This window comes from Budorcas taxicolor, chromosome 7, assembly GCF_023091745.1.
Source record: "Budorcas taxicolor isolate Tak-1 chromosome 7, Takin1.1, whole genome shotgun sequence".
Lineage (NCBI taxonomy): Eukaryota > Metazoa > Chordata > Mammalia > Artiodactyla > Bovidae > Budorcas > Budorcas taxicolor.
In genome coordinates this window covers 94,296,707-94,324,705 of record NC_068916.1, presented here as the reverse complement: position 1 = coordinate 94,324,705, position 27,999 = coordinate 94,296,707, and the positions used below count along the sequence as shown (strand labels likewise).

Sequence of the window (27,999 nt, the reverse complement as noted above, 5' to 3'; positions counted from 1 at the left end):
TGAGTTAACTGCTGGTGTTTCTTTCTCACTTGGCATCAAAGGTGAAGCATTTCTTTTAAAGCATATGCTAACTCTTTCCAAAGGGAGCTTTGTTCTCAGATGATCCAATAATTGAAGTATCACTGCAGAAATTGAGACAAAATTCAATCCCTATTGCAGAACTCCTTGGTGTGCTTCATTTTTTAATCTCATTTCTCCTCCCTTTGTGGCTCTGAACACACTTTTCCTCCTCTTGGGCCCAGAGTGATTTCAGAGGATGCTGTAGTAAGTTCTTAGGGGCCCATTGTGCAGTAACAAAGAATTCGGAACTGCAGGTTCTGTCCTCGCTTGCTTCCCTGAGTGAGAAGGCTACCCTCACCCCTCACTAATGGTAGAGGAGGATGGGCAGTGCCCAGGCCTGCAAGCTTGCTGTGAACTAGGAACTCAACATGCCAATCAAACCTGTTGGGTGGATATGTGGGCAGGTGTTGAAGAACTTTTCTGGAAGAAGTATGCAGACTATTCTTGTGAAGGGGGTGGGGGTATGGAAACCGGGAGTTAAATCCCCAAGGTGGACGCAGCCTTCCGTGTTCTTTTGAATTATGTCTAGGAGATTTTTAGTTAAGCCTATTTTTACCCCTTGATTTCTTTTTGTCTTAGTTGAGGGGATCCAGAAAGTAATCATGGACCTTATAGATGAGTTTAAAGATGAATTCCCTACCATCCTCAGATTATCACAATCTAATCAGGTAATGTGATTTTATAACTTTGAAAAGGATTGTAAAACGTAGATTGTATTTTTAGTGTTATACCAATTATTGAATTTGTGATTATGAGATCAGCATTTGAAACTCAGGAAAACATTCCTTTCACCTCAGAAAAACACCACTTCAACTCTGACTCACTGGAAGGAGTCTATGAAAACAGAAAGACTGGGCAAGGAAGTGACGTAGATAGAGGGATTAAGTTTAAGGACAATCACTGTACCATTAAACTGGAAATCTAGAACATTCTCATAGCTACAGTTACAACCTAGTTTACTTAAGATTTGCTTAATGTAAAATTCATAAAAATACCTAGGTATACTTTGACTAAAACCTGTGGTAATAATGAAGAAATATAACTGGTAAAAATGATATCACTGGAGAGGTAACTACGGCATGAGTGTGTGTTTTAATGTGGCAAGAAAATAGTGACATCAATTTCAACAAAGTATATATGCATATGTTTTAAACAGCTGTTCCAAAAAAGGCTTAAGATAAGATATGGGAGTGGAAGGAGCTAGGTAGAGAATCATAAAGACATTTGGTCAGGAAAAGGTAACATTTGTTTAGGGGACGCATGTAACCTAATTTACTCAAAAGTACACAACTCTTACTGGAAGTATGGTTTCAGTCATTTTGGCCACAGTCAGAATAGAATATGTTGTAAAGTTATATGGTGCAGTAACAACCTGCTTATCCAGAAATCAGGCTTTTGGCAATGTCAACGTGAGGAACATAACACCTGGAAGTAAACCAAAAAGTACTCTTGAGTAACACAGTAATCACAAAGTCTGTATATTTCATTCCAAAGGAGAGGCGTTAGAGCTACCTTTAACCATTCATTCAGACAGCTGGCATTAGACATTTTATAAAAACTTTGCCTGGATCTGGAAGAAGGAATACAGAAATACACAAGACAGCATTCCTCATCAGTGAGCTTAATCTAATGGATACAGAGTTATAAACAAGTAATTGCAATGAAATATGGTACGAGGCATATACAATTTAGAGGAAAGAATGAGTCTACATACAGCAGTCAGAGAAGACTTCATGGAGGAAAGATGCTTAAACTGGGTCTCAAAGGATGAATAGGGGTTTTCAAGGTGAAGAAAGGGATAAGGTAAGTGGGTAGGAACAGGGGAAAATATTCCAGTGGAAGTACTGTCATGCCAAAAAAGTATGAAATGTTATAGCATATTTCCAGAATGTCAAGTAAATTTGAATAAATGGCATCACCCTTAGGTCTTAACTTTGGGAAGGAGTGATACTGAAATATAAGTATCTGGATGCACAGTGGTAAGATGGCATCTAGATGGTGGTTGGCTAAGCAGGGTCAAATAAGTCTTAAAGCTCTAGTGGGCAAATCAGACTTTGTAATTCTATATTTTAGTCATAGTAACAAATTGCTTCCTTTTATCTGTATTCCTGTAGTCTTGGTGTAAATTATTTTGAGACATGAGAGACTTTTCTTGGCCATGCTCTGGATTATTAAGGAAAGAGCTGCTTGGTCTAGGAGATAAAATGGTTATGGCCAGCAGAGCAGTGGCAGTAGTTATTGAGAAAACGTCAAGGTAAAGTCCAGGAAGCCTAGGCCTGGAAAGGCCTATTGTCCTTCCAAGCTGTGCTTCTCCACCATTGCCAACATTAGAGAAACTGGGTTTCATTTAATTAAAGCTGCAACTTTTTTTACAGTTTCCTTCATCTCTTCCTACCGTCTGCATAGCCTCATTATCACTGGAGCCATAAACATGCTTTATGGTGAAACAGGTTGATATTCTGATCCCCAAAGAACTCTCAGTTCCTATTTCCAACTCACTGAAGTCATTTCCTTATAAGAACCACACACTACCTTTGCAAAGAAGAATATGAACATAGTTAAAGTTATTTGATTTCTGATTTTCAAAGCACATTGTTCTTTTTCTACCATTTACTCTGAAGAATATGTTGCTGAGATTGGCAGGAAACCTGAGTAGTGAGGGGATACTGTGGCACACTGAAGTTATTTGCTCTCCAAATATAAATTATCCAGAAAACAAGGCTAACATTCTGTCCTTAACTAGGTTATTGTTAAAAGGCAGATTGTATATGTTGCAGATTTTATTTCTAGTATTGTTTGTAGTTCCCCAACATCCTGAAAGGATGATCCTGATTTTAAGACTACTCAGAGGGCTTTAGTAATTGGACTGTATTTTAAATCTCCAAATATTGTGATTAGTATTTAAATTGAAAAAAAAAATTTTTTTTAGGCACCTATTTAGGAAAAAGTCATGTTGCTGGCCTGGGGTAAAAAAAAAATAAAAAAAATTTGATGGGAGTGATGGTAGAATTTTTATAGAAGAATATACCCAGAATAATGGTTATTAAATAATTCTTCATGGCTAAAGATTTTTAAGGACATTGTTTCCACCCCACCCCCACCCCCCACCCCCCCACCGCCAGGGCTGGGGAAAGTTAATTTTAGAATTCTGGCTTGAGGTTCTGGCCTCTGAGGTCTTGTATTGTCCACTCCCTCCCTTCCAACTAGCCCAGACCCCAAAACCTTCAGTATCCACATCTTTTAGTAAAAAGTAAGTTTTTAAGGTTTACACTTGCAAATTGCAAGTGATTTCTATATGAGGACTTTAAAATACTAAACTTTTAAGTTTGAACAAATAAAAAATGCAGCTATAATTAGGGAATTAAATTTTTTTAGTTCAAATAATCTTTACTTGGATGAGAGAAATTTTTTATGGTAAGTAAGATCAAATTTACTCATGAAAAGTAGTTACATAACCCCCCTTTTTTTTGGTCATTATCTTGCACTTAACTGTGTACTACAAAACTGAGGATTGTAGACAGAGTACATTAGAATCCATGCAAAAACTGGATTTTTACAGCTGTAGGTACATTTTTCTGAACTCTATGCTTTGTTCTCTTTTTTTCTTTAAACATGTGGTATGGAAAGTGCTGGTATGACCAAACCAATTTTCTTTGCTCAATGTGCAGCAAGCCTAATGCTGAGATGCTGAAATTTGCAGCAAAGAAGGGGTTTATTCATAAGGCAGCCAAGTGAGGAGACAGAGCACATCTCAGATCCATCTCCCCGAAGGCAAGGGGCTTGGGATGCATATGGTGAAGAGCAAGCATAGCGTAGTCAGAGGTGCAGGTGAAGGTGTTTGGAGGCAGGAAAAAGCTGAGCTAATGTCTGCTGTCTGTAGGCATATCAGAGTTATATGCTTCTTCACGGGATACCTGTTGAGAAAATGTTGGTGTTAGCATGAACTGAGGGTGCAGCTTTTGGCCCCTTGATGTCAAAAAGTTACCCATTGCACACCCGAGCAGGCCCACCTGAATGGTCATGTGATCTTGACTAGTTTGAACTGGGAAAGATTAGCTCCATGTTCCTGAAGCAACCATTACTAGCAAGCCATATGTCAGAGGTGTGAATCTATAGGAGGCAAGTAAAGAAGTCTTGGGATATATTTGTCTAAGCCACGTGACACTTGGAAGGTACACAGTTTGCAGAAACAGTTAAGGAAAGCTTGATCCGTGAAGGCAGATCAGTGAAGCAGAGAGTGTTTTGTTTTGTTTTGTCTTGTCTTTTTTTTAAAAAAACAAGTACTTCCCTGCTCCTCTGTAAGACTAGCTCGGGAATTGTTAGTCACCAGTTTCTGTTAACCCTATGGGGTACATCTTCAGAGTGGGATTTTTAACCCCATGGGGCACACTTTCACTGGGGATGTACCAGTGATGTCTGGAAATTGCTTGTATTGGTATATATTGGGGTTTCTAAGTATAATGAGAGTAGAACTGTAGCTAGAGTGTTCTGTAATTCAGTTGTATGTTTCTCCTTGATGAGGTGTTTTTTTTTGTTTGTTTTTTTGTGGGGCACTATCAATTATTGGGAAAGTTACAGAGCACATTGTGTACTGAAAACTTCCTAGATGGTTTCTTACTTAATATTTGCTATATTTTCCCAATGTTTCTCAACATTAACTTGTTATATTTTTCATTCATTCATTTGAATAAATATATTTACAGAGCATCTACTGCTTGACAGTCACTATTCCAGGCACTGGCGAAGCATCAGTGAGCCAAATGGCTATAAAACACTGCTGCCATAAAACTTACATCCTAAAATAATACACCCCCAAACTTATATCCTAGTCAAGTATAAGAACAATAAACAAGGAAAATAAACTACACATTCTGTTAATAATAGATCTTAAGGAGAAGAAAACATAGCCGAGAAGGGGTATGAAGTGTAAGTGTGGGATGGGAGAACAGTTGATGGGTAAGGGAGGGTGACCAAGGGGGTCTTAGTGAAAAAGTCATTCTTGAATTGCGACTTGAAGGAAGTGAGGGAGCAAACCTTGGTGTCTTTGAGGACTAGAATGGCACCGTTAGTTCGGGGTCCCTGAGATGGGGGTCTGCTTAACAAGCTCAACAAGTAATGAAAGAGGGCAAGGGAGAGAAAAAGACGATGAGGCCAGGGAGGTGAGGGAAAGGCAGTCTTCGCAGACCATTGTAGGACCTCAGGCGTGTGCACTGAGTACATCAGGAGGCCACTGATGTGCTTGAGTAGAAAAGCAAGATCGGGTCTGATGTAAGTTTTAATTGTATCTCTCTGGCTGATGTGTTGAGGAGCAGAAAGAAAGTAGGTGAGGGTGGAAGCAGGGAGTCCATGGAGGAAGCTAATTTTCAAGTCTGGAGAAAAGACGATAGTGGCATGTGAACATTAATGGAATGAGTTGTTGGTACTGGGGCTGGTGGGAAGTGGTCAAATTCTAGGACTATTCAGAGAAAGAGTTGAATAAGATTTGCTGACAGATTGGTTTCAGAGATGTAGGGTAGTAAAAAGCCGGCGTTACTAGAAATTGGAGTTCAGCATTAACACTGCTGATGACAGAAAAATGGACGCCACTCTGGAAAAAAGAAGAGAGGAAAGCAGGGTATGTCTTCAAAGAATGGAGCTCAAATAGTGAGATCGGGAGCAGAATCCGTGAGTCAATCTGACTGATGCTGAGTTTCTTTGGTAAATGGTCTCTAAGTCCCTTGTTTATCTCTGAGGTGGTGGTGGTTGGGAGTTGGTCTTTCTTTTCTGACATTTGGTGGTATGCTCAGATGATGATGACAAAAAGAATCATCTGAATGTGCATACTTTGCAACAGATTCCAGGATGTTTAGGCCGAGGGTCAAAAAATTTTAAAAAGAAAAGAAAGAAATAAGGACTTCTTAATTTGGGTTCAACATTTAAATTTACACATGTGGTTTGGTAAGAAAATACATAGCATAAAATTGAAAAGAAAGTGAAGTCGTTCAGTCGTATCCAACTCTTTGTGACCCCATGGACTGTAGCCTACCAGGTTCCTCCGTCTGTGGGATTTTCCAGGCAAGAGTACTGGAATGGGTTGCCGTTTCCTTGATAGCAGACAAAAAGGAAAGGCTGGTACTTCAATGAGGAAGAACCTTTTATTTAAAATTTTCTGTTAGAACTTATTTAAAAAGTAACTCACTGAAAGTAAGAGTGAATTGGAACCATCAGCATAAACTGGTGACTTTTCTTTTTTTAAAGAATGTCTCCTTCTGCATTTTAAGAAATATAAGTAGCCTTTTCTCTGCTGTCAACTTTGTATTCTCAGAGCCATTAAGAACCAGTCAACATGCACCCCTGTGCCCAGATTTGGTTTCTAATACTGTTCTTAAAAGCAATGATGAGAGTCTTCTTGGGAACAAATTGATTCCATGTTTTGTGGCAGGGAAAATAAAAGGGATCAGAAACATTTTGTTGTTAAAAGTAATCATTCTTTCAGTTATCTAGGAAAGTATCAAAATGCCTTCCTTAAGCATTTTAAAATGGAAGCAGAGTCATCAAATTGTAACCATTTAAGTATTAAAGGAAACAAAGATGATATTAATTAGGAAGAGACTGAGTCTGTTGGAAAATGCCATAAACTCAGGAAGAGACTAAAATGAGAAAGATAACCAAAAGTGCAATAAAGCTTTACTATAATGCACACTTGAATTTTTTAAAATATTGTTTGTAATAAATGGCTGTATTTTTGGTCAACACAAATTTTATGAACCTTACAGGAGAGTTTTGATTAGTAGATTATCAATTACAAATAGGCTTATTTTTCTACAGAGATAAAAACTTAGACAATTTTGTAAAAGAGGAAAAAGTTGAATGGATCAGGCTATTGTAATCTTTGGAAGGATGCATCAAGACTGGTTAATGAAAATACACATGCAAAGTCAGTGAATCCAGGCCAATACAGATCACCACGATTTTGTAAAAGAACTGACAAAATAAGGACAGGGAAACTGCAGAATGTTAATATTTTGCAGCTGAAAAATGGAGGTCCCTAAAACACTAATGACCACATAGACAAGGTTTCAGTAACGGTGGGACTGCACATATCCCATTTCTGTTTGACCTGGCAATATGGCCCTCACCATCTGATTATAAATTATAATGAGAGAAAACACAGTACAGTCAGCTCTCAGTACCAGGGATTCAACAAACCTCTGATCGAAAATATTCAGGAAAAAAATCTCCAGTAAGTTCCAAGAAGCAAAACTTAAGTTTGCTGATTGCAGACAACTATTTACATAACACATTATATGAGGCTTTATAAGTAATCTAGAGATGATTTAAAGTATAAAGGAGGATGTGCCTAGGTTATATGCAAATACTGTTTTATATAAAGGACTTAAGTATCCATGGATTTGGAGATGCTTGGGGGTCCAAGAACTAACTAATCCACCGGGGATACCGAGGGACAACTGTAAATTGTGATGGGAAGTAAAACCAAACTTTTTCCAGCTGCTCTGCCTTGAGGAGGAGTTGGGAGGAAGAGTCAGCGCAGCAGAGCCTGAGGTCACAAGAGACTGAATCTGTTTGTGCAGGAACTTTGGATACTGAGGACCATGTGGTTTCTCTTCAAGGTGTGCTTGCGGCCAGCTTAGATAATATCAAGTGATCACACCCGTGTATTTTTTGTGCTTGTTCTACCTACCATATAACTGCTTGTAAGGATTGCTGTGCTCTAAAGAGGCTTGGAATTACAGCAACTGTAGCAGCCCACAGCTTAGCCCATCCTCTACTGTTGTGTTGACTAGGAGGATTGAGACCACAGGTGGGCTAATGGGACTTTTCGGCAAAGTTAATAGACTAAGCCACAGTAGGACACCAGATGTTGCAGAAATACGTCTTCATTGACAGTCTAGAACAGCTTTTGATTATCTCCAATGGCAAATGCTGAAGAGTAAGAGAAGTACTGAAATTTGATGTCAAAAACAGCACTAATAAAATTATGACTACAGGATAAAAGTTGAGGCATTTGAAATAAAGATACATCATGTTAGCCCTTAAACAAATATGATGTTTACTGTAGATGAAAAAATCCAAAAGCTGTTTTGAACTTAGATATTTGGACTCAACAAATAAATGAGATTCAAAGTCACTTCTTTTTGTTATTAACCAACTCTTTCCTCCAAGTTACATACTGAAAAGCCAGAATAGCTCATAAAATTACTTAAATGAGTAATGGAAATTATACTTGTCTGTTGCCTGGAATGTGGTCTAACCACATTGTAAGTCACTTCCCTGTGGTTCACTTTCTGCTAGAACAGAGAGCTATATGTCATGTGTTTTAGAAATGCCAGAAGTGTTTTCTGTCAGAATGTTCATAGAAGATTTGAGGTTTTTAGAACTGAAAGTATTGTGAGCTTGTTTAGTATACAGGGCTTTTGTTTTATTTTTCTTTTAAACTATACAATGCATAGTGTATGTGTACTATATTTTAACATTAAAAATTTAAATCGTACATTTTGTATTATGTATGTATGCTATATATTATATACAAGGATGTCCATTGACTCTCACCACTTTTATTCAACATAGTTTTGGAAGTCCTAGCCACAGGTATCAGAGAAGAAAAAAATTAAAGGAATCCAAATTGGAAAGGAAGAAGTAAAGCTGTCACTGTTGGCAGTTGACATGATATTATACATAGAGAATCCTAAAGATGCTACCAGAAAACTACTTGAGCTCATCAATGAGTTCAGTAAAGCTGCAGGATACAAAATTAATATTTAAAAATTGCTGCATTTCCAGACACTAACAATAGACCATCAGAAAGAGAAGTTAAAGAAACAATCCCATTTACCATTGCATCAAAAAGGATAAAATACCTAGGAATAAACCTACCTATGGAGGTTAAAGACCTGTACTTGGAAAACTATAAGACAGTAATGAAAGAAATTGAAGACACACAGACAAATGGAGAGATATACCATATTCTTGGATTGGAAGAATTAATATTATTAAAATGATCATACCACTCAAGGCAACATACAGATTCAACATAATCCCTATCAAAATACCAATGGAATTTTTTTTCACAGAACTAGAACAAATAATTTTAAAACTTATATGGAAACACAAAAGACCCCAAATAGCCAAAACACTCCTGAGAAAGAAGAACAAATGGGAAGAATCGTGTTCTCTGACTTCAGACTATACTACAAAGCTATAATAACCAAAACTGTATGGTCCTGGCACAAAAATAGACACATAGGTCAATGGAACAGAATAAAGAGCCTAGAAATAAACCCACACACTTATGGTTAACTAATCTATGACAAAGGAGGCAAGAATATACAGTAGAGAAAAGACAGTCTCTTCAATAAGCAGTGCTAGGAAAACTGGACAGCTACTTATATAAGAATGAAATTAGTGTTCTCTAACACCATGTATAAAAATAAACTCAAAATGGATTAGCTACCCAAATGCAAAAGAGGATACTATAACATTCCTAGAGGAAAACATAGGCAGAACATGCTGACATAATTTACAGCAATATTTTTTTTGGATCCATCTCCTAAAGCAAAGGGAACAAAAGTAAAAATAAACAAATGGGACATAATTAAACTTAAAAGCTTTTGCACAGCAAAGGAAACTATTGATAAAAGGAAAAGACAACCTACTGAATGGGAAAAGATACTTGTAAATGATGTGACTGATAAGGGATAATATCCAACATATATAAATAGTTTATGAAATTTAACATTTAAAAAGTCAACAATCTGATTTTAAAAATTGGCAGAAGACCTGAAGAGACATTTTTCTAAAGAGGAAATGCAGATTGCTATCAGGCACATGAAAAGGTGTTCATCATTGCTAATCGTCAGGAAAATACAAATTGAAACAACAATGAGATATCACCTCACACCTGTCAGGATGGCTGTCATCAAAAAGAACGTAAATAATGTCACTGAGGGTGTGGAGAAATAGGAACCCTCCTACACTGTTGTTGGGAATGTAAACTGGGGCAGCCACTGTGGAAAACAGTATGGCAATTTCTCAAAAACTAAAAATAGAACTACCATATGACCCAGCAATTAAACTCCTGAGTATACATCCAAAAAGTTAAAAACACTAGTTCAAAAAGATGCCTGTGCCTCAGTGTTCATAGCAGCATTATTTACAATTGCCAAGATATGGAAGCAACCTAAATGTCCATCAACTGATGAATGGATAAAGATGTGTTACACAATGGAATACTATTTGGTCATAAAAATGAAATTTTGCCATTTGCAGTAACAGAGATGGACTTGGAGGGCATTTGGCTAAGTGAAATAAGTCAGAGAAAGACAAATACTGTTCTTATCACTTATATGTGAAATATTAAAAAATATAGCAAACTAGTGAATAAAACAAGAAAGAAACAGATTCAGAGATATAGGAAGCAAACTAGTGGTTACCAGTGGGGAGAAGGAAAAGGGGAGGGGCAGCATAAGGTTAACAAATAGAAAAGGAGTTACTATGGGATTATATGATACCATAAATTGTAAAGCACTGTAGAATTTAAAGATCTTTTCATTTAATTAAAAAAAAAGGAAAACCAGACATCTCAAGTTAACAAATTTAGCACTTTACTGTGTATGGGAAGATGGAAGAACCTGGGCTCATTAACATCATTCCTTTGCTCTGCACCTTAACTAGTAAAAAAATTTTTTTTCAAGTAAATTGTACATTATGTATATATGCTATATATTATCATTTGAAATTTTAAAGTAAGCTGGGAAAATATTTATAAGAGTTTTGAATAAGGATTGTTTGAAAAATTCAAACATTGAATGATATTTGAATAAGAATTATTTACTTTTGAAAGAGCTCTTTTTAAAAAATGCAAAAACAGATAAATAAATCCAGAGAAAAAATGAAAAGTTTTTGTCTTTAGGTTCATAAGTTAATTCTGGAAATGGCAACCCACTCCAGTATTCTTGCCTGGAAAATTCCATGGACAGAGGAGCCTGGCAGGCTACAGTCCATGGTGTCCCAACGTTGGACACGACTAGTGACTTTCACTTTCACATCCTAAGGAAAAAAATCATATATTCATATAATTAGTTAAATACATGGATGGGATCCGTGAGCTGTATGGAGGGTAGGAGATAATTATTGGACACTCAATATCAGGCACAATGTACAGTTAGGTGGCACTTGTCTCTGCCTAAAGATTTTTAAAATGTCCTGGAAACAAATGGGTGGTTGCAGGGGTTTCAGGCAGAATGGAAGAAGGGAGCAATGTGAGTGAAATAAATGAAGGGGATTAAGAGGTACAAATCTCCAGGTATATAATAAGTAATGAGGACACAATATACAGCACAAGGAACATGATCAACAATATTGTAATAACTTTATATGGGAACAGAGGGTTATTAGACTTATTGTGGTGTTTGTTTCATACTGTTTGCAAATGTCAAATTATGGAGCACACCCAAGACTGCCACACTATGGTACATCAACTATATTTCAAATTAAAAAAATTTTTTAATAAATAAATAATGCACTGGAGAATCACACATCAGTCACTTTTCAAAGACTTCTTTTCCAGAAAAGAGAACCCATGCAGAAACCATCCAAAATCAGAATGGCCATCGCTTTAGCCAAGATCAACCGAGGAACATTAATTCAAGGATTAAACAACATTTCCAGATCCTCCAAATCAGTCGCCAAACTTCTGCAGCCTCAGCTTGCTTGCAGACTTTTAGAGTTGAGGGCCATATCTCATCGTTTGCTCAAGGAAGTTAATGCACCAAGGCAACCCCTGTATAACGTACAGGTAAGTGAACGTTGCATTTGCTCAGGATGTGGGTATTTTTGTAGGAAATATTCTGAAATTGCACAGTATGAAAAATGAAAATGTAGCACATTTGACTGTCCTAGATGTAAAACAAGAACCATTGGCTGAGAGAAATGAATGTATATGTATACTGTTTTTTCAGTATAGTATGTTCTCTGGTTTAAATAAATCTGAAATAGGAAGTAATGCAGACTTTTTTCTCCCTTGTTATTCGATTGGACTAAATGAAACTTTTGATTTCAAATGGTTCAACCTAAATCAGTTTAGTTCATTTCAGTTGCTCAGTCGTGTCCGACTCTTTGGGACCCCATGGACCACAGCACGCCAGGCCTCCCTGTCCATCACCAACTCCTGGAGTTTACTCAAACTCATGTCCATTGTGGGCTGCCATGTATGGGGTCACACAGAGTCAGACACGACTGAAGCGACTTAGCAGCAGCAGCAGCAGCAGCATGTCCATTGAGTCAGTGATGCCATCCAACCATCTCATCCTCTGTTGTCCCCTATAAGCATGCAAATTATCACTTATGTCAAACCTTAAAGAAATTCTACAACAAGCCTTAAAAATGATTGTGCTTTGTGTCCTTTCCCCTATATCCTTTTGTCTCCAATATAATCTTTGTTTGATATAATGAGTATCTTTATCTGTAAACTCATTTTGATAAGATGTGTCAATGTTCAGGTCTGCTTCAAATTCCATGTTCTGTGTTGTTTTATTGAGACTCTATTAAGGACAAAAAAGCTCTAAGTTTTTCTGGACCAGTTTCTTTTTTTCTAAACTTTATGACACACAACTCTTGAGTTTTTCAATCTGGGCATTATTCAAAACATTCCTTTATTAAAATGAGAGTTAAGCCAGAAAGGATATGTATTAGTTCTTATAGTCAAACAACCCAGAGTTGAGAAGCTTTCAGGCATAGCTGGATATAGTACACAATACCTTCAGGATCCTCTTTCTTTCTTTGACTCCTCTTTTGGTTCAGCTTTCTCTGTGTTGACTCCATTCTTAGACTGGCTTTCTCCTCATGGTCACAAGATGATTTGCAGTTGTTCTCAGGGGCTACATCCTCCCAGGTTCAATTACAACAGAAAATAATAACAGTCCTTGATCCAACATTCCTGGCTAGGTCCTGAGGTGCACTTTTAGAGATTGACTTTCCTCTAAACCGAGGAAATGGGGTGCATTGTTTGGTCTAGGAATTGACTACTACTTCATTCCTAGAGTAGGGTTGCAGCCCCATTCAGACAACACCACTTAAGGCAGGGGAAAGGATGAACCCTCAAACAAAAATGCGTTGTTTTGAGAAGATGAGAAAATGTATGATGAGTGGTTAAAATAAACAAACTATTATATAGGAATCTCTCTTTGATCAAAGATTTTGACATTTCCAGAAAGCATCAGCTATTTCAACTGTGAATTGCCTGAGACAGCATTTATAAAAGGCTCCTTTATAATACTTGATGTTTGAGAAAGTAAAGAATGGTTTCTGTTCTGTTAACCATCAGATTTCTAAGCACTATCAGGCTTATTCCTGCATCTTTAGATCATCAAAAAGAAACATAGCTGAACTGTATTAAATTCCCACTGAAATAGCTTTCTGAATCTAATGTTTTGTCTTGCTCTTTCCTTGCATTGTTAGACCCACAGTTTCTACAGAGTTGATATAAGAACTGTTCTTTGCAGACTATTTCTGTATTTATTATGAAATAATGTTTAAAGACACTGTCCATTATTGTTATTCAGAGCCTTTTCTCCTCCTCTTTGCTAAATTAAACTATGAAGGAACTGAGATTTGACTTTATTTACTAGGTAGTGAGTTAGTCTGCCATATCTCCATCATGGAGAGGAACCTTGAAATCAAGAGACTCCTCTTTTTATAGGAATGCTGGCTCATCTGCCCAGAGAAAGAGAGAGAGAGAGAGAAGCATATGTCTCAGGAGCAGAAGGAAAAGGCTTTCTCGTTAGTGCCCTGTGTCATGTCCTGAGAAGTATATCTCTAGACCTTTCCAAAGGAACATACCTTCTCTAGCTGCCAAAATTGTTTGCTATTCAACCATATCCTTTGCTCAGAAGACCCAATCTGTACAGGAATGAGAGACATTCATGGAGATTGTCTCCCAATACTCACGAAAATTCAATGGCAGAAAAATAATTTCTGTTTCCAGTGGAATCGGGGTTTTCTTCTATCCAATAATGAGAACGATATTGAATGGATTCTTTACCACTGAGCCACCTGGGAAGCCTGGAGAACTGAGTGTGTGTGTGCACTTGGACGCTCAGTCATGTCTGACTCTTTACAGCCCCATGGACTTTATGTAGCCTGCCAGGCTCCTCTGTCTATGGAATTATTCAGGCAAGAATATTGGAGAGGATTGCCATTTCCAATTCTTCCCCACCTAGGAATTTAACTTGCGTCTCTTGCATCTCCTGCATCGGCAGGTGGATTCTTTACCACTAGCACCACTTAGGAAGCCCACAGCTATGGTATTGTGGTTTATTATTTTAACTTCTTTGTGGTATTCCATTATAAGAAAAAAGAATCCACAGTTTATCTATTACTGTATACCAGTAACTTCACTCACTTAGTTGTGTCCGACTCTTTGCAACCCCGTGGACTGTAGCCCACCAGGCTTCTTTGTCCATGGGATTTTCCAGGCAAGAGTACTGGAGTGGGTTGCCATTTCCTTCTCCAGGGGATCTTCCCGACCCAGGGATTGAACCCAGGTCTCCCATATTGCAGGCAGACGCTTTAACCTCTGAGCCACCAGGGAAGTCCCTATAAGAAAAAAGAATCCACAGTTTATGTGTTACTGGACAGGAAGACAAATTTAGTTTCCAAATTTTTTACATTGCGAACAGTGCTTCAGTGAACACTCTGTAACTGAGTCCGTGTCCGTATGTTGAGACGTTTCTCCAGGACTGCTGTGTCGTGAGTGGTGAACAGCTTCAACTCCCCTTGTGGCTCAGACGGTAAAGCATCTGCCTACAATGTGGGAGATCTGAGTTTGATCCCTGGGTCAGGAAGATCCTCTGGAGAAGGAAATGGCAACCCACTCCAGTACTCTTGCCTGGAAAATCCCATGGATACAGGAGCATGGTAAGCTACAGTCCATGGGGGTCACAAAGAGTCAGACATGATTGAGCGACTTCACTTTCAATTTTACTAGCTGTTATCAAAATGCTTCCCAGATGGCGCTAGTGGTAAAGAGCCCGCCTTGACACGACCGAGGGACTTCACTTTCACTTTTCGCTTTCATGCATTGGAGAAGGAAATGGCCACCCACTCCAGTGTTCTTGCCTGGAGAATCCCAGGGACTGGGGAGCCTGGTGGGCTGCCATCTGTGGGGTCGCACAGAGTCGGACACGACTGAAGCGACTTAGCAGCATCAGCAGCCAGTGTAGGAGACATGTTCGATCCCTTGGTCAGGAAAATCCCCTGGAAAAGGGCATGGCAACCCACTCCAATATTCTTGCCTGGAGAATCCCATGGACAGAGGAGCTTGATGGGCTACAATTCACAGGGTCACAAAGAGTCAGACACAAATGAAGTGACTTAGCATGTGCACACACACTCTTGGAAGCCTTTGTGATTCTTATCTGAGGATAATTTCAATTCTGGAAAACTTTCAGCCATTGTGTCTTCAAATATTGCCTCCTCATTTTCTCTAATCTCGTTCCAGAATGCCTACTAAACACACTTTTGAATCTTCTCATTTTAGTCTTTATGTCCATTTACCTTTCTTGTATTATCCTTTATCTCTTTTTGATACATCGGAATAATTTCCTCTGATCTGTCTTCCAGTTAACTAACTCTCTCCAGCTCTAATATGCTCTTTTACTTATTAAATGTACTTTAAGTTTCAAACATTATATTTATCATTTCTAGAAGTTCTATAATATTTGGTGTTTCCCTCCAAATTTCTACTTTTTAAAAAACATCGTTTTATAGAATTACATCTCTTTAATAACCACTTTTATTTTAAACATATTATTTATGATCTTTTTAAAGATTATTCTTTGAGATTTAGGGGGATTGCTAATCTTCTGTCTATTGTGATCTATGTTGTGTCTACTCATTTTATTTCAATTGAAAATTTTTCTTCAGTAAGACTTTTTTAAAAATAGAAATACCTTCTGGCCTTGAGGATACAACAGTTTCTCTAGAGAATTTTGCTTGTGCTCAGGAGGGGTCAGTCCCTGGTGGAGACCTGCTTTCTCACCTTTTTGGTCTGGCTGCCGCTGCTGCTAAGTCACTTCAGTCGTGTCCGACTCTGTGTGACCTCATAGATGGCAGCCCACCAGGCTCCCCCATCCCTGGGATTCTCCAGGCAAGAACACTGGAGTGGGTTGCCATTCCCTTTTCCAAGGCATGAAAGTGAAAAGTGAAAGTGAAGTCACTTAGTTGTGTCCGACCCTAAGCGACCCCATGGACTGCAGCCCACCAGGCTCCTCCGCCCATGGGATTTTCCAGGCAAGAGTACTGGAGTGGGGTGCCATTGCCTTCTCCATTGCAGCTCTACAAAGGCCTGACCTCACCTCATGCACATCCAAGTCTCATCTTCATTCTGTTTATTAAAACTCAAGCCCTCAGTCCTTATTTCAGGATCCAGTAACATCGTCATTCCTGAGACATGAAATCACACACTTACTGCTTGGCTTTTAGTTCCTGACATGGAAAGATTTATCCCTTCCTTCCTCCTCCTCTTTCATGTTCTGTAAACTTAGTCTGGTGTTACATTTTTGGAGTTTGATTTATATGGAATTTATAGGGTGTTTTTTTTCTTTTTGGTGAGAGGTTCCCCACGAGCTCAGTCTGCCACATTGCTGGAACCAGGTGTCCTTCAGGTTTACTTCTTAATATCTTTTACAGATTATAAGATGGTTAACTTTCTTTTTGGAAGTGAAATGTAATTCTACCCTTCTTCACTTACTTAATGAAGATTTACTGAAAACGACATGTAAAATCACGTATGGGTACTCAGTTCAGTTCAGTCGCTCAGTTGTGTCCGACTCTTTGTGACCCCATGAACCCCAGCACTCCAGACCTCTCTGTCCATCATCTCCTGCAGTTTACCCAAACTCATGTCCATTGAGTCGGTGATGCTATCCAACCAGCTCATCCTCTGTCATCCCCTTTTCCTGCCCTCAATCTTTCCCAGCATCAGGGTCTTTTCAAATGAGTCAGCCCTTCGCATCAGATGGCCAACGTATTGGAGTTTCAGCTTCAACATCAGTCCTTCCAATGAACACCCAGGACTGATCTCCTCTAGGATGGACTGGTTGGATCTCCTTGCAGTCCAAGGGACTCTCAAGAGTCTTCTCCAACACCACAGTTCAAAAGCATCAATATTTTGGCACTCAGCTTTCTTTATAGTCCAGCTCTCACATCCATACATGACTACTGGAAAAACCATAGCCTTGACTAGATGGACCTTTGTTGGAAAAGTAATGTCTCTGCTTTTTAATATGGATTCATAAATGTCCTGTGGACTATAGGGATGATGGGCAAGTAAGCCGTGACCACTGGGTGTACTGAGTGCATGATGGAAGTGTGCGGAGTGGATTATGGAAGCAACAACAAGCGGGATATAATTCCTAAGAGTAGTCGGTGTAGTCTTCCTAGAAGATGATACTGGATCTGAGGCTGGGAGGAAGGGAAATTATCCCAGTGAAGTAGTAGGAGAATCATTTGAGAAAGTAGACAATGTATATTAAGAAGCTGAGGCAAGAGCATGACTTACGTAGAAAATGTAAGTAGTTCCACAAGGCTGAAGTGAGACAAGTGGGAACAGTCCCAGGTCAGAGCTTCTGGGGTCCTTGAGGGTTAGGAGTGAGGAGGAAGCTTTTCTTGGGTAATGTGTATTAGCTAGGGCAGAGATTCGGAATTGCCACTGAAAGGAACCAAAGTTGTAGCAAGGAAGAAAGCAAATATCAAATCTGAAAGTCTCAGTGAGGATAGACATAGAAGTGTGAGCAGTGAAGTTTAGTGGCCTGGAGAATCCAAGGAACAACAGACAAATGTGTGAGGTGCAGTGGAGGTCAGTGGGTTGGTCTGTGAATGGAATGTATCCATGGTACCCAACTGTGCCGAGAGGTCAATGGCATATCACAGGGTTCAGCTTACCCAGAGTGGACTCCAGCCTGAATTCCTTCAAGAATGGTCAGGCTGCCTGTGTCAAGATGGAACTCTGTGGTGTGTGAAAATAAAAGGAGTCAAATGTGGAGAGTTGGGGTCAGGCCTGTCCAACTGGCTATCTTGCTGTGACACTTCCTTGGCACCTGGCTCTGTGGGTGCTGTCAGGCTGCTCCCCAAACCTTTCCCTGTTGTGCAGGGCTGAGGTTAGTGATGTATGCCTGCTTCTTCTGCAGGGGGCCTTAGGAATGGAAAACTGAGAATTTCTTGGTGATTTTCAGTATGCCCAGCAGCAATACTTACAGAATGCTGCATCTGCTTAGCCTTGGAAGCTGCCTGCCCGAGTGAGGCCTGCAGCTGCTCTAGGCTGCAGTGACCTACATAGTCAGCTTGGAGGCTGACTTCAGCCAAGACACGTCAGCTCCCAGACATAGTTGCTGACTTTGGCACCCCAGCGCAGGGCCACAGGACCAGAAGCTCTGTCTATGGTAGAATCTTCTGTATAGTGACATTAGAGGCGTTTGGTTCTACTTTGTACACGTTCTCTGGAGTGGCGTGGTCCAGAAATGGGCAAACTAACCTCTTAGCCTCAGGAGTGCCTGTGCCATAAGTGGACCCCAGGGAAGTGTTGCTCCCTTTTTCAGGATGAAGAATCACAGACGCTTACCTAAGTAAAGTTTCTTCCTCACCCCCAGACCTTCAAGGTAGACTCCAGTTTGGGGTTTAAACTGTAAACCTCACAAATACTGGGAACTTCTTTAGCTCCTTGAAGGGCTTGCCATGAGGCTATCTTGGGTGGTGTAATTCAAGACTGAGGGCTGGGGGGAGAAAGGACAATTCCTAGAAAGCAGAAGTATTAGAATCTTGAAGACATACTTTGGCAGGCTGGCCAAGAGGGTGAGAGATTCGAGCTTTTATAGGACCACCCAATTAAGAGCTCATTCAAGGGTAATGCTCCACAGGCTGTTAATACCAGCATGCTGTTGTTGCTTAATCATTAACTCATGTTCCACTCTTTCGCGACCCCGTGGACTGTAGCCTGCCAGTCTCCTCCGTCCATGGGATTTTCCAGGCAAGAATACTGGAGTGGGTTGCCATTGTTCCTCCCCCAGGGGATCTTCCTAACCCAGGGATCAAATCCACATCTCTTACGTTGCAAGTGAATTCTTTACCACTGAGCTATCTGGGAAGCCTCAATACTGGGATAAACAAAGTCAGAAAGCTTTCTTTCCTGTGGATTGCTAGGAGTCTTCCCTGCATTCATGAGTACTGTGGGTTGCTAAGCAAATTCATGATCAAGTAGCTTTTCCAAACTTATAGGAAACACTTTTTTCTGGACCTGTAAAAGCAGTATTTCTTCCAACACTTATTTGTGAATCACTGAATTAGAGTGTCCCCTATAACTCCCTTCTTATTTCATCAAGATGGTTTGGGACAACATAAATTCTCCAACCTTCAGATCCATAGTAAGTGGATCTCTATTTTCTAAGCAGCTTATATTCTGCTTTTTTGTGTGATTTATCTCATTGTTAGTGAAAATAAGTTGAAAATAGATATTTCTTCTATAAGACAAGGCAGTCAAAATTATACGAGAGAAGTAGAACATGAAATTATGTGGGAGGAATTTAAAACTTAAATGTTTTTACTGTTGAAATAGCCATGTATCGTATATGTTAACATTACCAAATTCAAAAAGGAAATATATGGATATAATATTGATATCACAATACTTTTAAATGCAAATAAAATAAAAACGTAACAACGAGGTTAAGATAAAATTTTTGAAACCAGCCAAGACAGTCTAGACAAAGCCTCCCTTTTTCCAAATTTCTCCAGTTTGTTTATCTCAGTTTTTGCCATATACTATTCCTGCTCATAGCAAACACAAAATGAAACAGTGTGGTTTATAATATGAAAAACATGTATTGCAAGTGAGTCATAAAATGGAAAAATGGCTACTTAGCCAGTGGCCACATACATTTTGGAGGATATGTATTTTTACAGGGGTGATTTATTATAGTAACAGCAAATATTTATTAAAAGCATTAAAATGGTGAAAAAGTTACCCCCAGGCAATATACAGATTTGTCATTCAGAAGCATAACATATATCAAATACATATTTATTTCTAAACTAATCCATTTTAATTACTTTTAGGTGAAGGACAAAAATCTGAAAAGAAAGATGCAGCAAAACAAAAACAGAGTAATTTTCCTGTGCGCAGACCCCATTTTTATTTTTATTGTATATGACCTACCAATTATTGGACCTTCCACTACATCCATATATTCACAAACTCATGAATATTTTACTCTACTAGGAGGCATTCTGTTGGCATGTATCTGATTTCCTTCCTAATGTCTGCTCCCTCCTTACAGAGTTTGTCTCCTGTAGCCTAATAGTGGGACTCAAAGGCATGCTATCGATCCGAGTCTTTCAGCAAGAGTAAAACAGTAGCAGCAGCTTCGTTTCCTGGAAGTGCTCTCCAAAGCCAGGAAGTCTGGGAAGTTTTCCAGACTGACTTGTGGAGAGAGTGGGCTAAAACTGCCCCTGCCTATTACTGTGTGTAGGAGCTGGCATGGCCTGAGGGTGGGGGTAAGAAGGAAAACCCCACTTGCCACTCCCTCCTCACCCCACCATCTCTCAGCTACTAGGCTAGATAGTATTCTTGGCTTCAGCATTCCATACATCACTTGAGAGGAGAAGGGAGATTGTGATGGACACCTTTGTTCTTCAGACTGAAGTGACTTAGCAGCAGCAGCAGCAGGGACAGCAGTAAGCAAAAAATCAGTACAACAAGCACTTAGAGCAGGACCTGGTATACAGGCCATACAAATGTCTGCTCAATGAAATGCTACCACCTGTTCTTCAGAAGCACCATGTAAAAGGCTGCAATGTTACTACTGGGTGGATACAGCATAATTCACCTAGCCACTCTGCTACCACTGTTTCAGTTCTTCAGTGTTATAACCTTTTAATCCAACCAGTCCATCCTAAAGGAGATCAGTCCTGAATGTTCACTGGAAGGACTGATGTTGAAGCTGAAACTCAAATACTTTGGCCACCTGATGCAAAGAACTGACTCACTGGAAAAGACCCTGATGCTGGGAAGGATTGAAGGCAGGAGGAAAAGGGGATGACAGAGGATGAGATGGCTGGATGGCATCACTGACTTGATGGACATGAGTTTGAGTAAACTCCGGGAGTTGGTGATGGACAGGGAGGCCTGGCATGCTGCAGTCCATGGGGTTGCAAAGAGTTGGACACGACTGAGCGACTGAACTAAACTGAACCTTTTAATGATCATATATATATATATATATATATATATATACCATTTTCATTTGTGTGCAATTTTACAGTATTCGTGCCTGGAAAATGCCATGGGCGGAGGAGCCTGGCAGGCTACATACAGTTCATGGGGTTGCAAAGAGTTGAACATGACTGAGCCACTTCACTCATTGTGCATTTGCATAATTTTATATTTACAGCATATACCTTCTGGGAGTTTTTGAAGCCTCTGAGTGACTTGGCTCTCCAGAGAAGTATGACTAACTGCCCCTTCACTGATAAAGGGGAAGGGAATGTTCTTCCTACCGTCATCATTTCATATCCTTATAGCTCAAAGCCACAGAGGTGGCCTCTAAGAGTTACAGTTCCCTCAAACTGAATATATTGTGGTGAGGCAGGGACACATTCTAGAAGCTAGAAAAATCTGAGAGACACATTCTTTATTAGTGTAAACCTCTACATTGCAAAAAGCATGCTGGATATGAGTGCAGAGTATTTGCTGAAGCTTAATGATCATCTAAGATTAATACTGGCCTTCAGCAGTCTCATGATTAACACTTCCAGGCAGGTCATTAATCTCCAGGAAATGCCCGGTATTTTCATTGCTGTTTGCTTAATTGAAGAAGTGAATAATTTAGTAAAGGATGACTACATGAATTTCAACAGACTGTTTTTCTAATAAGCACAGCAGCACCCCCTAGTGAGCACACTTGGTAAACGTAAAAAACCAAAAATCAGATTTTGGAAATGGGAGATTTTTTTAATAGATTTGTCATAGGTTTTAATTAGCAAAAGAAAGTATCTTTTTGTAAAGGAGGAAGACATTATATTTTCAAGGTGTGGGAAAACTAAGATCTAAAGTAGATGACTATCAATATTTGAATTCTCATTTTACAATAACATAAGATTTAACATGGTAACATTGAAAATCTTTTGTTTTAATAAGAAAACTCATTTGTTTTTTCAGGTCAGAAAGGGATCTTTGTTTGAAATCATTTCTTTCCCAGCAAAGACTGCTTTAACTAGCATAATGTGCGCTTCATATGCAGCACTCATTTATTTGGTAAGTGAAGAAAGTAATTAGAATCTGGAAATATAATTATTTTATGTAAAGAAATACTGTATAGTCTATTCTTAAACCAAGATATTATTTTATTATTAAGCAAAATAATTTTACATTAAAAATTACATTTCTAAGGAGCCAGGTCAATCCACCAAAAACTTAGTTGCTTAAGTAATAAAACTTATTTTACCTTTAAAAAAATTTATTACTATTTGGTCAAAACATTTTGGTTTGGCTTTCATTAGGTTACAGGTAGTTTTGTTTCTGCCATTGTGCTGTGGTTGGTTAAAGTTCAGCTTTCGTTTTTTGAATTACGAAAGTGTTCATTAAAAAGTATGATAAAAATATACAGACTTTTATAAAGTATAAAGTTATTTTCTTTTAATTCATTGCCATTTGTATTTACTTTTAATTGAAAAAAATTACCACATACAAAAAGAAAAGTACACAGCTTGATGAATTATCAGAAAATCGATTAATTGATGTATCTTATGGATCAAGAAACAAAACAGTATACTATCATTCTAGAAGCCTCTTTCCTGCCTCCTTATGATCACTAGCCTCTTCTGGAAAGGCAAGCACTATTTTGACTTCTAATGGCATAGTCAGTTTTGACTTGTATGTAAATGAAATTGTATACTGTGTTCTTCTGTAGGTCTTGAATTGCTCAACAGTATCATTGTGAGATTCATTTGTTGCCGATAGCAGCAGCTTGCTGCCTGTTGGTGCTGTAGAGTATTCCATTGATTAAATATACAACTATCTATTCTATTGTTGAACTTTTAGACTATTTAGAACTTTGGCTATTGTGAATAGGTTGCTGTGAATGTTCTTGTACATATGTTTTGGGGTGAAATGTCTGGACTGTAGATTTTGCATATGTTCGTCTCTAGTATATATTGCCAAAGTTTTCCAAAATACTTTTAACAGTTCATTCTAGCAGATTATGAATCCCAGTTGTGCTGTATCATCACTAACATTTGGTATTATCAATCTTTTCTGGTATAGCCACTTTTGTGGGTATGTAGTTCTATCATATTGTGTTTTTAATTTGTATTTTATTGATTATTAAGACTGAATACCTTTTTTATACATTAATTGGGTATCCTCTTTTGTTAACTTCTGTTAGTCTCTTCTCATTTTCCTACTTAGAGTTGTCCTTTGGTTTATTATCAATTTGTACTTTTAACTGTATTATTGGAACAAGCCCTTTTTTCAGTTAAATTTGGGCAGATTTATTTTACTCTGTGACTAGCTTTTCATTTTTAGGAGTGTCTTTTAAAACAGAAGTTCTTAATTTTAATGACGTCTCCTTTATTAGTCTTCTTTATATTAAGTGCTTTTTATGTCTTAATTAGGGAATCTTGACTTACATCCTAGTCATGAAACTGCTCCCTCTGATATATCCTAGGAGCTTTGTTATTTTGCCTTTCACTTTTAGATTTATAATGCATCTGGAGTTGGTATGAGGCAAGGGTCAAATTTTCCTCCTTGGGCATCTCATCGTGCTGTGCTGTGCTTAGTTGCTCCGTTGTGTCCGACTCTTGGCAGCCTCATGGACTGCAGCCCGCTAGGCTCCTCTGTCCATGGGATTCTCCAGGCAAGAATTACTGGAGTGGGTAGCCTTTCCCTGCTCCAGGGGATCTTCCCAACCCAGGGGTTGAACGCAAGTCTCCTGCATTGCAGGCAGATTCTTTACCAGCTGAGCCACCAGGAACGCCCAGTTGATCCAACTCAATTTATCAGGGAAAAAAGTAAACCCCTTTCCTATTGCCCCAGAACACCTCTCTTTTAAGATAAATTAAATGTCCTTATATATGTAGGTCCGTTTATATTCTCTTTGTTCTAGTCAACTGATCTGTCTACTCTTATACCAACTCAATGCTGTATTACTTACTGGCGCTTTACATGAAGTCTTCATAACTGGTAAAACAGGTTCTCCTTCTCTATTTATTTAGATCTTCTTTCTGTTAGTAAATTTATGGCTTTTTTGTTAGAGGTCTTTTACCTATTTATTTTTTTGATCACATTGAAACAGACAAAAATAAAGGTTAATAAGTTTTCCTAATAATCCACAGATTCAGTGCAATCCCAATTAAAATTTGAGCAGGTGTGTATGTGTACATTGACTAGTTTATTCTAAAATTTACAAGGAAATGCCGAAGGTAAAGAATAGCCAAGACAACTTAGAAAAAAAAAAAAAGTGTAAAAGAACTCATTTTAAACATATTTACAATTTTTTAAAACTCTTAATTTATCAAATATTTTGCAAATGTTTTAAAATTTTGAGAAATGTTCAGTATCTTAAATGTGAATCTCATACAAGATTGATGCAAATATCCTGCAGAAAATGAGTGGGATGAAATGGCTATGGTGAAACTAAAACAAACTAGATTAGAACCAAAATTACCTGAATTTTTCAAAGACTTCTGAAATCATCCTACATGACTTATGCTATAAACTAAGAATAGAAACAACTTTTTTGGTGACCTCTGATAATTTGTGATATATTCATCCAAATCCTGGGAGAGGTCAGGGCTAGAATTATGGTTTTAAAAGCAAATAACATCTATGTTGGAAGTTAATGCCCTGAGAGTGGAACCATGCCAAGTGAAGAGTAGAAAGTTGACAGAAATGTGAAGAACACTTTCTTTTAAGATAAGCTAAGAAGAAATCCATGAAGGAGACAGAGGACCAATAATAAGAGAAGCAGGAGAAACGCTGTCAAGGAATTAGACTGAGGAAGTTGTGAGTGGTTAAGAGTCACGTACAAGCAGAAAAAGTCAAGTAAAATGAAGATCTGAAAAGTGTCCCTTAGATCTAGTAGGAAAGTTGGAATTAATCATCTTGAGTACTGCTTTAGCAGAAAGAGTGAAAAGGAGATGGTAAAATGGAAACCATGAATGTATGTCCTGGTTTGATCAAGAAAAATGTGTAGTAGTCAAGAGGGAAACAGGGCCATAGGGATTTTAAATTTTTAAATTTCAGGGTAGACTATACTTTAGTATGTGACAGGTTGCAGGGGAGGAGCTAGTCAAGAATGAGAGGTTGAAGAGGCAGGCAATAATTGATAGACAAGTTGATAGGTAGGGTATAGGTTATAAGCAAAGATGGAGAAATACTGACCTTAATCAAGATCTTGCATTTTCTGAGACTTGGACAAAATTGGTTATGGTAGGCACAGATAAAATGTTGTAAGTGAGGGAAGAAGAAATGTATCAAAAAGGTTAGGGCTCCCCAACCTTCTTTTCATAGCATGGCGTACATAGAAAACCATCATAGTTGTGACAAATGGTTAAAGCTGTAGCTGGAAGTGATGGACCTCAAGATTTTATAACTCTAGATTTGGGTGTACTTAGATATACGTAGCATTGATAGTACCTTAATACTATCGATTGATAGTACTGATAGTACCTTAATCAATACAGATATTTAAACATCTCACTTAATTAGAAGTCCAGAGTCAGGCAGTTTCCCGGTTTGTATAGTGGATCTAACAGCGTCATCACGCACCCAGGGCCTCTCCATCTCTCTCTCCCACTATCCTGTTGGTTGGTTTTGGTTCTTAGGTTTGCTGCCTTATCCTCATGCCTTACATCCGTATCAACCTCCAAAGCAAGGAGGAGAGAGTAGAGGCAAAAGACAGTCTTTCTTCTATATAAATAGGAGGAAACACTTTCCCCCAAATCCTTCCGATCTTCCTCCCCAGCAGACAAATTTTATTACGTTGGTCAGAGGGGTCACATTGCCAGACGGTAACGGTAATGCCAGGAAGTGAAGGGAAGCATCTGGTGTCCCCATTCTGAGGTGGGAAACAGGCAAGAAAAGAGGAGGCAGGAGGAAAGGCCTGCCCTCCTTTCTGTTCCTCTCTTTAGGAACATCTGAGCATTGGTCGCCTATTATGTCACCTTGGAGGCATCATCGCTTTGGTAAAAGAAGCTAGTTTAGGTGTTCTCGTATTTTATAGATTTTATTATTCTTGTTGCTTGCCTTAAATGCTTGGCATCATCATTTCCATCAGTAAAGTTATAGGTTTAACAGATACAGCTCTTAGTGAGTCTCAGTTTTTGAAGTTATTTTTTTTAATCTATGTTTTGTTCTGACACCCTTAAAGTACTGAATGGCATTTTTGAGGGAAAGTGGATCACAAGTTTGTTTAGAAATCATTGATTCTAAATCATTAATTTACTAAATTCTTACCAAAATGTTTATGCCCTTCCAATGGAACATAATTGGTATAAGCAAAGTCTATATGGGAAAAAAGTAAAAACAGAAAACCTACTTTGAGATATTAACATGTTTGAGGATAAATTCCATCTCTCAGAAGATGTTTAATTAAGTCAGGAGAATAAAGGAATGTTTCATTTAATTAGAGAATAAAGATGTAAAACATGAATTAGAAATCTGAAGCATATTTTTATTAAAGCATACTATGTTTTAATTTTCCTTCTAGATTATGGTATATTTATAATTAGGAATCAGCCTCCTCATGTTTATCATGTGCCAGAGGAAGCTGAAAAAAAGCACCTCTTTGTTAGAAGATACAGATCAATGATTTTATGTTAAATGTTTTATTGCATTATTGGATTTTTATCTGTTAAGTTTAGTAGTATAACGCAATTATACTCCAATAATAAAAAAAGAAACCTTAACTTTTTAAAAATTATTAGACAGTCTGTGTTAATGCTGTGCTGGAGAAGACAATGAAAATTTTCCAAGAAGAAGAATCTATAAGGCAAAACAGAGAGGAGAGTGAAAATTTTAGAAATGCCTTTTCGGAGCCTGTGCTTTCTGAGCCTCTGTTTCCCGAAGGTGAAATCAAAGCAAAACCTTACAGTTCGTTACCAGAGAAGCCAGACGGTATTTCTGATCGCCCCAAACTTCCTGCTAATAAGTTGAGTAATAAGATTCAGGTTTTACATTCTGTGTTTGACCAATCAGCTGAAATGAATGAATGAGCAAATCTGAACTTAAATATCACTGAACAGAGCTTAAGCATTATCTAATGACATAACTAGGAAACTAGTTTTTACGTTCTGACTGCTCTGCTTTGAAAAAAAATGGGGGCGGGGGAGGACTATTGATAAAATGTCATTCTCAAGCATTTACATGGTAGGGAAAATAAAATGAATCAATGTTGACTATGTGATATTTTTTAATGAACAAGAAAACGTACCCCTTGGTAAGTTAGACTCTATGTGATGGTTTATAATATGGACATGTTTATAATACATTTATGTTTGTATTAGAGACTTTAGAGTATCCTTCCGATTATTTATCTGGAGGGAAAAAACCCTCCCTATTAAAATGCTACATATCTTTTTCAGAGATAATAAAAGGATATATATTTTCTATCTACAGGCTGCATAGTTAGAGTTTCCCTATTAGTTGTTTTAAAACTCATCTATAAAGTTATGAAAGACTTGAAATTCATAGATGTAAATTTATATTGTTTATAAATCTGATGAGAAGATGTCTGTATATGAGAATGGGATGTGGCATGACATTTTTATTTCCCCATCTAGAGGAACAAATTAAAAACCAGAAACCAAGTCCATGTTACTCATTGTTGCCACTGGATCCTCAGGAAAAAATGCTTCTGTGATTGGTCCCACAAACCAGGGTCATGGTTTTTG

At 38.3% G+C, this 27,999-nt stretch overlaps 1 protein-coding gene across 1 annotated transcript; it reads left to right on the top strand.

Annotated features, from left to right (window-relative positions):
* Positions 1-428: 428 nt before the first annotated feature.
* On the top strand, positions 429-27,321 carry SPATA9 (spermatogenesis associated 9). Its single transcript, XM_052643864.1, has 5 exons — positions 429-489; positions 640-728; positions 11,627-11,854; positions 22,268-22,363; positions 27,034-27,321. Exons 1-5 carry the CDS (start codon positions 429-431, stop codon positions 27,319-27,321), a joined length of 762 nt encoding a protein of 253 aa, XP_052499824.1.
* The last annotated feature ends 678 nt before the right edge of the window (positions 27,322-27,999 follow it).